The following is a 12,385-nucleotide window of genomic DNA, read 5'->3' as shown; positions in this document are numbered from 1 at the left end:
AGGGGATGGAAAAACAGAACTACTCAATTCCTAGTTTTGTTGTTGTTGTTTTCTTGGGCCAAGGAGAAAAATCATTGCAAGTACCTAGCAGTCTTTGGTGAATTTAAGACACTACCTGGGGTTCCTAAAGTTAGTAGATGGGATTGTTCAGCCATGGCGGGAATAGGGGCAACGATGTCTGAAGAAGGGCAAAATCATGGTTTTCAAAAATAAAAATAAGAAAGGGAGGAAGGAAACAAAATGTGCAAATGAGTCAAGGAGCTTGACCTCTAGTCTTTAAAAAAAATTAGCTTTCTGGGAAGGGAAAAGATAGGATGGGAAATTTAGGCAATATAAAAACAAAATATATAATTTTTTTTTAAAGAAGCCTAGGATTCTTTTTTTTTTTTTTGGTTTGTTTCTTCTTTCTTGTGGTTCCTTCCATTCGTTCTAATTCTTTACAATTTGACTAATGTGAAAATATGTTTAATAAGAATGTATACATAGAGCCTATATCAGATTGTGTGCCGTCTTTGGGAAGGCAGAGAGGTAAAGAAAATTTAAAACTCAAAAGCTTATGGCAGTGAATGTTTGAAAGCTAAAAATAAATTAATTTAAAAATAAAAAAAGAAATCTAGGATTATTCTAGATGCTTATTGAATAGCTAGGAAAATAAGTGATGACAGAGCAAGGTTTCAGTAACAGTGGGTTGATTTTTTGAGAGAATTATTATATAGTCACATCAAAAAGAAATACTATAGTTATAACTCACCTAGATATCAGCAAAATATTTGATATGGTAGAGAAAAATGGGGTGGATCAAAGTATAATGAGGTAGATTCTGATTTGAACATCTCAACACGAAGGGAAGCTGACTCCTTTATTGGGAATGTTGGAAAGGGAATGCTTGTTCAGATATAAGCTGGACTAGATGGCTTTGGGGCCTGGAGTCTGGAAGACTATCATCCCGAGTTCAATTTCAGCCTCAGACACATACTATGTGACCTTGAGCAAGTCATTTAACCCTGTTTGCTTCCATTTCTTCATCTGTAAAAATGAGCTGGAGAAGAAAATAGCAAACCACTCCAGTATCTTTCCCAGGAAAACTTCAAATACAGTCATGAAGAGCCTGAAATGACTGAACAATAACAACACATGGCCTCAAAGATCCAGATTATCTCTGATATTTTGTGATTCAGAATTCTAGGGGTCAGAGTTCTATTTTACCATGCTGTAAATATCATTTCTGCTTAACATCACAACCTCATTTTTAAAATAAGATCTCTTACATAAATACAAGAGACAGTGTCTATTTTTTTTTGGGGGGGTAAGGAGATGGGGGAAAAGAGGGTTACATATTTGTTTCTTTTCATTTAACTAGTAAATGCACGCTCTGGCTTGAAAAGCTGTGGTCTCAACAGCTTCATTTCTTTTCCCTTGGGGAAAACAAAAACAAAAACAACACAAAAACCCAACCAGTCTAACAGACCACACCATATAATGCAAACGATCCATTTCTGGTCCCCACACTCTATCAATAAAAATTTACTAAACAACTACGTGCCCATCACAACACAGTATGCCCGTGAGTATACCAGAATAAGTTAAAACTCTAGCTCAGCCTTTAAGAAGCTTATAGTCTTCCCAGAACGCCCTTCATTACTTTGGTAAATTTGGTCTGGGCTGCATGTAATGATTCAAAGGCCATCATTCTCAATTATATAGTATCTATAATAAATAAGGTTATTATTTTTTTTAATAGACTTGTACAAATAAACATATAAACTCATTTTTCCCTTTTTTCACCATCTAACTGCATTGTGCAGATACAAGACATCCACTTTAATTAAAAATTGAAAAGCCTATGAGTTTTAAGTTATAATATTTTATTAAAATAGCATATTCAACCACTGTCAACCAATAATACAATAACTTTTTTGTTTTTCCCAGAGTACGCAGCACGACACAGTAGTGATTTAAAATATCCTTATCCATGATAATCAATGAAAATATCTCCAATTCAAGTGAGCAACTAAAACTAAAACCTTGAAAATTTTCTGAATCCAAAGAAACATAAAGGTTTCAAACAGAATTCTCGTATATACTCCTGCAGACTCAATCCCAGCATTTTACTTGCCCGACAATACTGTTAAACTTCTCTTATGCATAGTATGACTATGGGACCCATATTTTATAAATAAAATTGGCATTTTCCATTCCATTCATCTTCCTTTTCAGCTTCACAAAGAAACCAGTAAATAAAACTGTCAGTGACAGTCAACAACAAAGGATCTCACAGCAAGATAAAAAACTTGAAAATACTCAAAGATGTTTCTATTCTATTTGTACATAAAAAGACAGATTTTAAAAAGTGCAAGGCAAGATTTGCAGGTTTTTGTGTGTGTGTGTGTGTGTGTGTGTGTGTGTGTGTGTGTGTGTGTTGGGGAAGGGTTTAGGCACATCCATTTCCTTAAAGCAAGCTTCAGAATGAAATTCCAGTTTGTTCTTCATGACACCTGTTTAAGTCTTTCTTTAAAAAAAAAAAAGGAAAAGGAAAAAAAAATTACATCCTGTCAAATGTAAAAGAGGGAATTCTCCTGTCCAGAGAAGCAAATCCTCCCTTCAATTATGTCGTGTTCGGCCTTTTTTTATCCTTGCTGGTTTCGGTTTGGGGATGTATTGATTATTTGCTTGGTACTCAAGTTCTTTACGGAAATAGTGAATTGCCTTATTTAAGCCTTCTTCCAACGGGACCTGTTTGGAGAGAGAGAAAGAGACAAGGTCACATCAATACCAAGTTTTTTATTTAATGAAATAAATAATTGTGCTTGTTCTCAGGAGTTTACTGTTGCAGGAAATGCTGGTTTTCAACATGAAGGGTCTGGTAGGAATGCTCATAGCACCACACACTGGCCACAGGACCCATGTCAACCCAAGAAAAACAGAATACCTTGTATGCTGCTTTCAAAATGTGCCTGAATCCAGCAGCAGGAGTACAGTTTTGTTTTCATATTTCATCTTTATTTATTATAAGTAAAATTCTACTCTAAAACAAATGTCAAATCCTGAAATATTGACCTACTTTTCTATTTCTCCCTTTCTTTCTCTCTTTTTTCCCCTTTCTTTCTCCTTCCTTCCTTCTTTTTGCTTCTACCTAGTAGCATCTATCCCTGGAAACAAAAAATGCCACTTGGGGAGACACTCATTTTCTTTTTAAAAGGGCAAGTCATTTGATCTCCCAAGGACTCAGTTTCTTCATCTAGAGTATCAGGAGATTGGATTGGATGGCCTCTGAGCTCCCTTCTACCTCCATAACTGATTTCATTTCATCCTTATTCTGGAAGAAGGCCACAGGATGGGGAAAGAACATGTGAAAACACAATCAGCACTTTGGTAATGAGCCCCTTTCTGTCCCAAGTACCTATACATGTTTCAGATTAAGCTAATGGGCTACATTCACCTACTGGTGACAGAATACTGAAAAATGACCCAGAATGGCACAGTTTAAAATAATCTTAACCTTACCGTTAGTTGTCAACTCATTTCAAATAACACTAACAGTTGAGCTTTCACTTATGAACATAGTGGCACATGCCCAAAAGCTTCTTTTGGCATAGCTCCCTTCAAAGTCCCTACAACATAAGAAATCTTGAAAGAAAAAGAAGCTGGTGACTACTGGATAGTTGGATGGGTCCTTGGAATCATAGTATCATAGATTTAGAGGGAGAAGAACCTCAGTCTGACCCCCTTCACTTTATAGATGAGAAAATTGTGGCCTCGAGAAATATTAAGTAACTTGTCGAAGGGGCAAGTATTAAAAGAAGGATTTGAACATAGGTCCTTTGACTCCATATTCAGTACTTTTCCCACTGTACCACACAACTTTCAACTGGAAATACATAATTTTCCCTCTACTCTTTAGAATATGTAATGTCTGCATTTATTACTTCATGTAATGGGATTTTTGCTCTGTTTTAGGATAGGAAGGGGGAGACTGGAACTTCTGACTTTGGTGGGGGGTGGATTCTTTCTCCATAAATGCAGATTGGCAATGGTCTGTGACACTTAGCCTCAGGGGAGTTAATTAGGGAACTGAGATGTCAAACAACTTTGCCACAACCATGCTGTGTGACCTAAAACTGTGTTAGACCTGAACCTAGGTCATTTTTATTTCAAGCCTAGCCCTCTCCACTATGCCAGGCTTCCTCTGACGTGATAGCTATGTTTCCAAGAAGTTGTAAATAAAATCATTTTTTTTTTTGTAAACTGAGTCAACTCTTACAGGAACTAGAAAAGCTTGCTATTTAATATGGGAACCCCAGAGAAAAGCTTTTTTGGGGAAAAAAGAATCCTTTGGTAAGGTAAGAAGTCATTCTAGAATGTTTTCTTATAATGCAAATATTTTGCAACAAAAAAAAGAGAAAAAAGGAGGGGGAAAGGAAATGGAGAAAAGTATATTTTTAACTGTTAAAAATGGGAATGTAAGTAACGGTAACATTGTGTGATAATCAATTATGATTGACTTTGCTCTTCTCAGCAATACAATGATCCAAGACAATTCCAAAAACTCATGATAGAAAATACTATCCACATTCAGAAAAAGAGCTAATGGAGTATGAATAAAGATTGAAGCATACGATTTTTATTCCTTTTTTTCCCCTTTTGTTCTGTCTCTTCCATCACAACGTGACTGATGTGGAAAGATGTTTTACATGATTGCACATGTATAACCCACATCAGACTGCTTACTGTCTTGGGGAAATGGGAGGGGAAGGAATGAGAAAAATTTGGAACTCAAATCTTATAACAAAATGAAAAAAGAAATAAACAAAACCAGGAATGTAAGCCATTAGACAGAAGTAAAACAAAAGACCAGCTTTTGGGGATTTGAAATTCATTTTAGAGTAGGATTTTACTTGCAACATGTTGAGGAAAGTCTATGGGTAGCTCCCACCTTGATAAATGCCATTGGCAATGGGGGTCAGGACAGTCCAATGACTGGGAGTGACAGCAAGAGCATCCCTCATCAACTCCACTACCAGCCTCTTGCACCAAAGCTACCAACGTTACATGCTTCCAAAGAAGGTAGCAATATTCCTCCCAACTTGCCATAACAAACTCAGGAGTTCCCAGCAAGGGATAATTATCTTCAGTGGATTAGTTAAAGCCCCACAGCATGAGAATTTTTTTCCTACCTAGTGCCTAGGAACTTGCTATCTCTCTGATTCACAGATATAAAATAGGCTACCCAGGCTTACAGGTATGCTTTCATGCATCCAGGAAAGGGCACAGACAAGGTTAAACGGAGGCATTTTGCTTCCCCCGAAACTCTAAAGATGGATCTAAGAAAGTGACAGGAACAAAGGTGCTGAGGAGTCTATAGCTCCGAACAGGCCCCTGGCCAAGGTGTCTGCATAGGGGGAGTACAACTGTGTATCTATCATTTCATTTGGCCCAGGCAGGGCCATCAAAGTTATTTCCTTGGTAACAGAAAGTGATTCTCAAATGATGCATGAAAAGTCATTTAATGGTGTGAGGAAAACTCCATCCCTTCTTCCCCTCTGCCTGCCTGGGCCTTGCCTCAATCCAGCTGATGTGGCTCTACCATTGGTGGACAGGAACACTCAGAAAGGGAGAGGTGTGGGGAAGGTCGTGTACACCAGAGGAACTCGTTTTTCCAGGGTATGCTGCCTCTCCTTCAGCTTCACTTACCACAGGCTCCCATCCCAGCATTAGCTTGGCCTTTTGGATATCTGGCTTTCTTCTCTGTGGGTCATCTTGGGCTTCTGAGAGAAACTGAATTTCACTACCACTACCTGTTTAAAGACCAAAACCAAAATATAACCAGAGATATAAAGAGAACAAATCATTGTAATGCAATGTGGGACAATTTAAAAATGAAACAAAATGAAATAAAAGTTGAAATCAGAGTCAGGGGCCTGGACAATTAGAGGAGGGTTTTTTTTGAGAGGTGGGTGAGGGAAGACTAGCTGTTCCTATCACATTAAGGCTGGAAGTATGATCAGTAGGGGTCTCTCATGGGCCTCCTGATTCCACTACTGATTGGCACGGGTGCTTTGACTTGCTCCGTTTTCTGACTTGGAGCTCTTTAGCCCTCCTTAGGTAGCCCACCTTTCCTTCCTGTCCCCCACCATATTGGTGCAGGACTGGGTACAGACAGCTGATTAGTTCAGTACTCCCATACACAGGCAATGTAGTAGCCCCTCCCCCAGCAGCAGGCTTAAAGTGTCACCACAGTCAGCAGGAATATGTCTTCCTAAATCATTTGGTTGAGGTCTTTCCCCCCTCTTCCCAGGGCTTAGAAAATCAGGGCACCATTTTTATGTGACAATAGCTTCTTGCACCACAACTCTCATTTCTATAGGGCTTTATGATATATGAGGGCAGCTAGGTGGTGCAGTGGATAGAGCGCCAGAGAGCTGAGCCTGGAATCAGGAAGACCTAAATTCTAATCCAGTCTCAGATAGTTAGTAGCTATGTGACCCTGGGCAAGTCACTTAACCCTTTCTGCCTCAGTTTCCTCACCTGCAAAGTGAGCTGATGAAGGAAATGGCTAATCACTCCAATATCTTTGCCAAGAAAAACCCAAATGGGGTCACAAAAAGTCGTATACAACTGAAATGACAACAAACAAGAAGAGATACAAAGCTCTCTCCTTATACCCCACCGTTATGTTATACCCATTTTACAGGTGAAACAACTGGGCATAAGGAAGGTTAAATATCTCAGTGGCAGAACCTGGATTTGGTGTAGATTTCTCCTGACTCTAAGCCTAGCACTATTTCCATTATAAAGCACCATCTGTAATGAATGCGGTATAGCACAGGTGCAGAGGTTTAGTGGATGACTCATGAAAACAGCAAGCCAGTTGACATAGAATATGAGATCACAGAATTAGAGCTAGAAGAATCTTTGGTTATCTACTTTAGAAGTGTCAATTTCCCCAACAAAGCTCCCGAGTGCAGCCTGAAACCAGATTAAAATATAATTGGGAAATATTTAACAAAATAAATTAAAATACACATATAACCTATATGTATGTAAGATGAGTTTTGGTCTTCTTTTTGAGATAATAGATCCCAGGAGCCTAGATACTAATTCCCATGATCCATGGCCATAACAATGTACTAGTTCCCAGGACTTCACATTGTAAACAATTTCTACTGCATCTGAACAGTGAGATATAACGATGAGATAATGTAAACATTTGAGTTTAATTGTAAACGGTGTACTGCACCAGCGCTATGCTGATTCACCATGACATTGCTAAAGTTAATGTAAATTTGTGAGGTTATTGCTGGCAAATTGCCTTCTTTGTGTGCCCCTCTATAAATCAAGGGAGTACTGGTCAATGAGTGGGGACTTGGGGGATGTGCCAGTTGAAAGCTGTGTGTGCCTTGATCTGCTTCCATCAAGGCTTGGGGGGAATGTGACAGTATAATGCTGTGCTTGCCTCGACTGACCCCTACTGAGGCACAGGGGGAAAGCTGGAAAGCTGTGCATGTCTCGACTGGCCCCTATGAGAATTCGGGTAAGCTGTAGGAGTTATGTTTTTACGTAGGGGCTGTTGCCCCATTCTTGCCAGCCTCTTCGAAGAGTAATTAGGGGATGCTATAGGAGTTGGTACTCCCATTATCAGCAATCCCATTGAGAAGAATAAAGTAAATTAAATAACCCCTCCTTATGTCTCTGTTCCTGTCCTTCTGGCTGTCCGGATCAAGAGTGAATCTGTTAGATGCCAGAGCCCAAAAGCTCCAGTGGTGCCTCCGGCCTTTAAATTGGTGTAGTTAGTGTCTCTTATGTTATACTCTATCAAATTGCTTACCTTCTGAGAGAGGAGACAGGAGGGGAGATAATTTGGAACTCAAAAAATTTTTAAAAATGAATGTAAAAAAACTGCCTTCATATAACTGGGAAAAAATAAAATATTTAAAAAATGAAGATACAATACAACATAGATGATGTTAATTTGTGGTTTTCTAAGTCAATACCTGGGCTGGCAGGGATCTGTTTCTATTTGAGTTTGACACCAATGATTATTTCAACCCCTTCATTTGACAGAAGAATGAAAAAGCATCAACTATTTGCCAAGTGTGGAGCTCAGAGACCTTATATTCCCTTATATTCACATATGGGGATGGTGGCCAGGAAGGTGCATTTTATTCATGTTTGTTCCAGGGACAGTGAGTGGAGCCAAAGATTATCACACCTTTTCCCGGAATAATGACAGAATTTATTACAAAATAGATTCCTATCTGAAGGGGAAGAAGGAAAGGAAACAATGGCTAGGGCCTTTTAGAAATAATAGGCCAAAAGAGAATCACCAATGAGGACAGCAGAGTAGGAGTTCAAGAAATGAAAAGGTTGTGGTCTCTGATGCCAGGCAGTAAAATGGAAAAGGAATTAAGTTCAGAGACATTAAATACCCCGCCCAAGGTCATACAAGTAGTTAGTGACAAAACAGGGATTTGAACCTAGGATTTCAGACTCTACATCTATCCCTAGGCTTCCTCTGGTTCTAGCCAGCTCCACAAATAACTACGTGATAGGGCATGACAGGTTAACGTTTATGGTTTTCAGTTTCTTAATTAATAACAATGATAATGAACACTGTTCATATAGTACTAATAACTGGTGCAGGAGTTACATTATCCAGGAAACACACCCCCTTTTTAGTTAAAAAAGTTTAGGCTTCTGCTTGAACGGTACATTGGCTAAGTTTCCCTTAGGCAGCATTGTGGATAGACCGTTGAACTTGGAATATGGGTAACGCATTTTGAAAACCTTTAAGTGCCACATATATGCTAGCTATCACCTCCTCCTCCTCATCATCATTGTCATCATCACTGCTGATTAGGAGTAAAAATAAAATTATCCTGGACATATGATTTTAGTGGTGTAGGAAAAATTTCCACAGAGGAATGTCCCTCTGGTTTGCAATTTCCAGTCTGTGAAAATTGCCAAGGGCACAAAACCTAAATGACTGGCCCAGAGTTACCAGCCAGCATGGGTCAAGCTGAGACCAGATCTCTATCCTCTATACTAAGCTCTTTCTCTCTGCCCGCAGCACCCAGAATTCCTACACAATTTCCCATCAAGCTACACTCAATTCTTCTTAGCATCTATGATGAAAGGCTTTTCTATTTTGGTTGTTGTTCAGTCATATCTGACTCTTTGTGACACTATCTGGGGTTTTCTTGACAGAGATACTACAGTGGTTTGCCATTTCCTCCTCCAGCCCATTTGGTACATGAAGAAACTGAGGCAGACAGGGTTAAGTGACTTGGCCAGGGTCACACAGTTAGTGTCTGAGGCTGGATTGGAACTCAAGTCTTCCTGACTCTAGGCCCCTTCTAAGCTGTCCTTCTATTTTGGCAGGGCCTAATAAATTCTGTTCCACTTGATACACTAGGGTCACCATTTTGCTACAATAAGCAATGGAGGGAGTAATTTAAATTTAAATTCCTCCACTCTAGTGGAGGAAGTAATTTAAATAACAATTTTTTGTAAGTAAAACAAAGGTTATTATTACTTTTTAAATTTAGTTTCACTCTTTTTATTGCCTTTGGATTTTTTTTTTGCCTGTGTGTGTGTGTGTGTGTGTGTAAGGCAATCAGGGTTAAGTGACTTGCCCAGGGTCACACAGCTAGTTAAGTGTTAAGTGCCTGAAGCCGGATTTGAACTCAGGCCCTTCCTGACTCCAAGCAGAGGTTGTTATTAATACTGCTATACGTCATTGTGACACCTGAGAAATCACTTAACTTTTCAGTCACTTGGGGAATTATCTAAGTCTGTAAATTGTAGAGCAAATAATGATCTTCATTGCTAGGAGTAATTTCTTCACCTGGCCCTCCTGATACTGAAACTGAAGTTCTGGTCCTCTTAAAAATAGGGAAATAAAACTTATTTCTGTTATACACTAAAGTCCAACTCCAATGCTTCCTTGTGGCATAGAGTCAACCCAGGGGTCACAGATCATAGATTTATACCTGAAAGAGACCTTAGAAGACACTGAGTCCCATGTCATATTTTACAGATGAGGAAACTGAGGCAGAGAGGTTAAATGACTTGTTAAAGGTCATACATATATACATACACATCTATTCAAGTATCTGAGAAGAGATACTTAAAAAGGGCCTTTTTCTTACTGATGGCAAAAACATTTGTTGTTTCATATAATTCTAATGCTGCAAAAATCAAGTAAGGATTCAGGAAGAGGAGCAGTGTGGCCAGTAGGATCCAGAATATGGGGTCAAAAGAGATGGGTTCAAATCCCACCTCTGCTATTTACTACCCATGTGACCTTGGGCATGTCACTAGATCCCTCTGGGCCTCAATTTCTTTATTTGTAAAATGAAAGGGTTGGATTAGATGGTCTCTAAAGTTCCTTCCCAAATCTTTGATCTTATTATAATTAAAAAAAAGCCTCCTTGCTTCATGCTAGGGTGGGAGAAGAGGGAGGGAATACAGTTAACTGAGGGGTAAGAGAATACATGGGAAGTGAGTGAACCAGGTGATTTAAGCCACTGAGCTCAGAACTCGTCCTTCTCCTCAGCTTGGCCAATGAGGAAAAAACTAGAGGCATTGCTTAGACTGGAAATCAAAATTCTAAAATGGCTGCATGCTAACAAAGGGAGATTTGAGGTTTTCACAGGTCAGATCCAGCGCCTGCTGACAAATATATATAATGAAGACAAGAATTCAGATCAGGCTGCGTGGACAACACTGACCATTGTTTTCTTAGACCAGTTGTGTACAACTTGACAGTAGGTAGGGAGCAAAATTAAAATAGGCTAAATTTCTTCAGACTGCACATAGGTTTTTAGCAGCTCACTTTCCAAGTAAAGGTATAATTAATGATTAAACTATTTTGCTAATACTTTTAAAAAGGTAAATTTCAATTATTATCAATTAATTACACTTAATACTTAAGGTTTTTATTTATGTGAAATCACCCCTCTCAGACTAGAGACAGACTGATGATGGTTAGTTGCCAGGAGTCATGTAACAAACAGGAGAGAGTGCTCAGTGGCAACCCACCCGCCAAGTTACAAGATGGGCACAGTAGTGACTAGTGGAAGGCGGGTCTCAGTGGGGCATGGACAAAGCACTCCTTACATCTTTACTTTCTTTTACAGCCTCTACATTTTTCTTGGGTCATCTGAAATCCTTTGCTGGGCCGTATGTTGGGCAGGCCTGTCGTAGCCCGTCCTTGGTTCCAAGTCAACCTCATTTGTAGACAGATCACAGGACCTCAGGAATACGTCACGGTGGCTAATAAGTGAATCTACAATAAAGCTTTGATCTCAGCAAAGCCTACTTACTTCAATGCCATATATTGTCTAGCAGAAATCTTTAGTCTCCCTATACACATGGGTACAGGATTGGGAAAAAAAGTCCCAGGGATTCCAGTGATGGGTTCTCAGAAAAGGAAGTAAACTCACCATGTTTACAAGAGACAAGATTGCTTGGGCTGAACTGAGTCTGGAATCAGACAAAGCTCTGGGTCACCGTGGGGTGCAACCGGCTGGCTTATTATCGCCTGCCCGGATTTCTATGTTGGCTCTTACAATTTCAGGAAAGCTGGTCAGAATTGTAAACAGTACTTAGAACTGGCTGATGTGTTCTACACCAAACAATATACAATTTATGTGACTCTCCTTCACCTTCTGAAATTCCATTCTCACCCAGCACAGGCTCCTTGAACAAATCATTTTCACCTACACAGAATGACCTACCTTCGGGGGAAAAAAAGGATCTATTCACAGAACAAGCCCACAATTACAATCCCAAACAAAACCAAAGACACCCTTTCTCCTGTTGTTATTTAATTAAAGCATCAGAAGACAAATGTCTCTGATAAAAGCGCTGCTTTTATCCAATTCAATTAGCTTATATTAATTACACATTTGCTAATCAAGGAATTAACCACTGATAGGAAACATTCATGCTGAAGTTCACCCGTGAAATGACTTATCCTACTTACCAACAAGGTTTTTAATTAACTGAGCAAATTCTAGAATTGTGTGTTCTTCTGGGTTCCCCTAAGGAAGAAATGGTTACTGGTTATGAGGGTAATTAAGCAATCACATTAATCTTCTGTAAGATGTTTATAGGCTCACTGACAGCAGAAGAAGGCAACAGGCTTTCTAGAACATATATATGTTTATTTCACCACAGCAGCAATTTTCATTCTGAGCTGTTAACACATCAAAATCATGTTTATTGAATCTGGCAAGAAGAAACATTGTATCTACTTATTACCCCTTCCAGGTATGACAGTAGCTACTGCTGTATATAGATGGCTGGTAGATAACAGTGCTGAGCCTGGAATCAGAAAGCCCTGAGTTCAAGGGCAGTCTCAGACACTCAATGGTCACTTACT

The 12,385-nt window shown here is 39.2% G+C and overlaps 1 protein-coding gene across 3 annotated transcripts in view; it reads right to left on the bottom strand.

The window, feature by feature from the left end:
• Window positions 1-1,844: 1,844 nt before the first annotated feature.
• The window catches only part of UXS1 (UDP-glucuronate decarboxylase 1), a 146,210-nt gene continuing 135,669 nt past the window's right edge, over window positions 1,845-12,385 (bottom strand). For all 3 annotated transcript variants that reach the window (XM_020987928.2, XM_020987929.2, XM_078147365.1), the window contains exons 13-15: window positions 11,987-12,044; window positions 5,692-5,795; window positions 1,845-2,733 (exon numbers count right to left, since the gene is read on the bottom strand). In XM_020987928.2, the coding sequence (XP_020843587.1) occupies window positions 2,602-2,733; window positions 5,692-5,795; window positions 11,987-12,044 (294 nt within the window). In that variant the 3' untranslated portion in view covers window positions 1,845-2,601. The remainder of the gene's footprint in view (window positions 2,734-5,691; window positions 5,796-11,986; window positions 12,045-12,385) is intronic.

This window comes from Phascolarctos cinereus, unplaced genomic scaffold, assembly GCF_003287225.1.
Source record: "Phascolarctos cinereus isolate Bilbo 61053 unplaced genomic scaffold, phaCin_HiC Scaffold_7;HRSCAF=346, whole genome shotgun sequence".
NCBI classification, from domain to species: domain Eukaryota; kingdom Metazoa; phylum Chordata; class Mammalia; order Diprotodontia; family Phascolarctidae; genus Phascolarctos; species Phascolarctos cinereus.
This window is presented reverse-complemented; position numbering and strand designations above follow the sequence as displayed.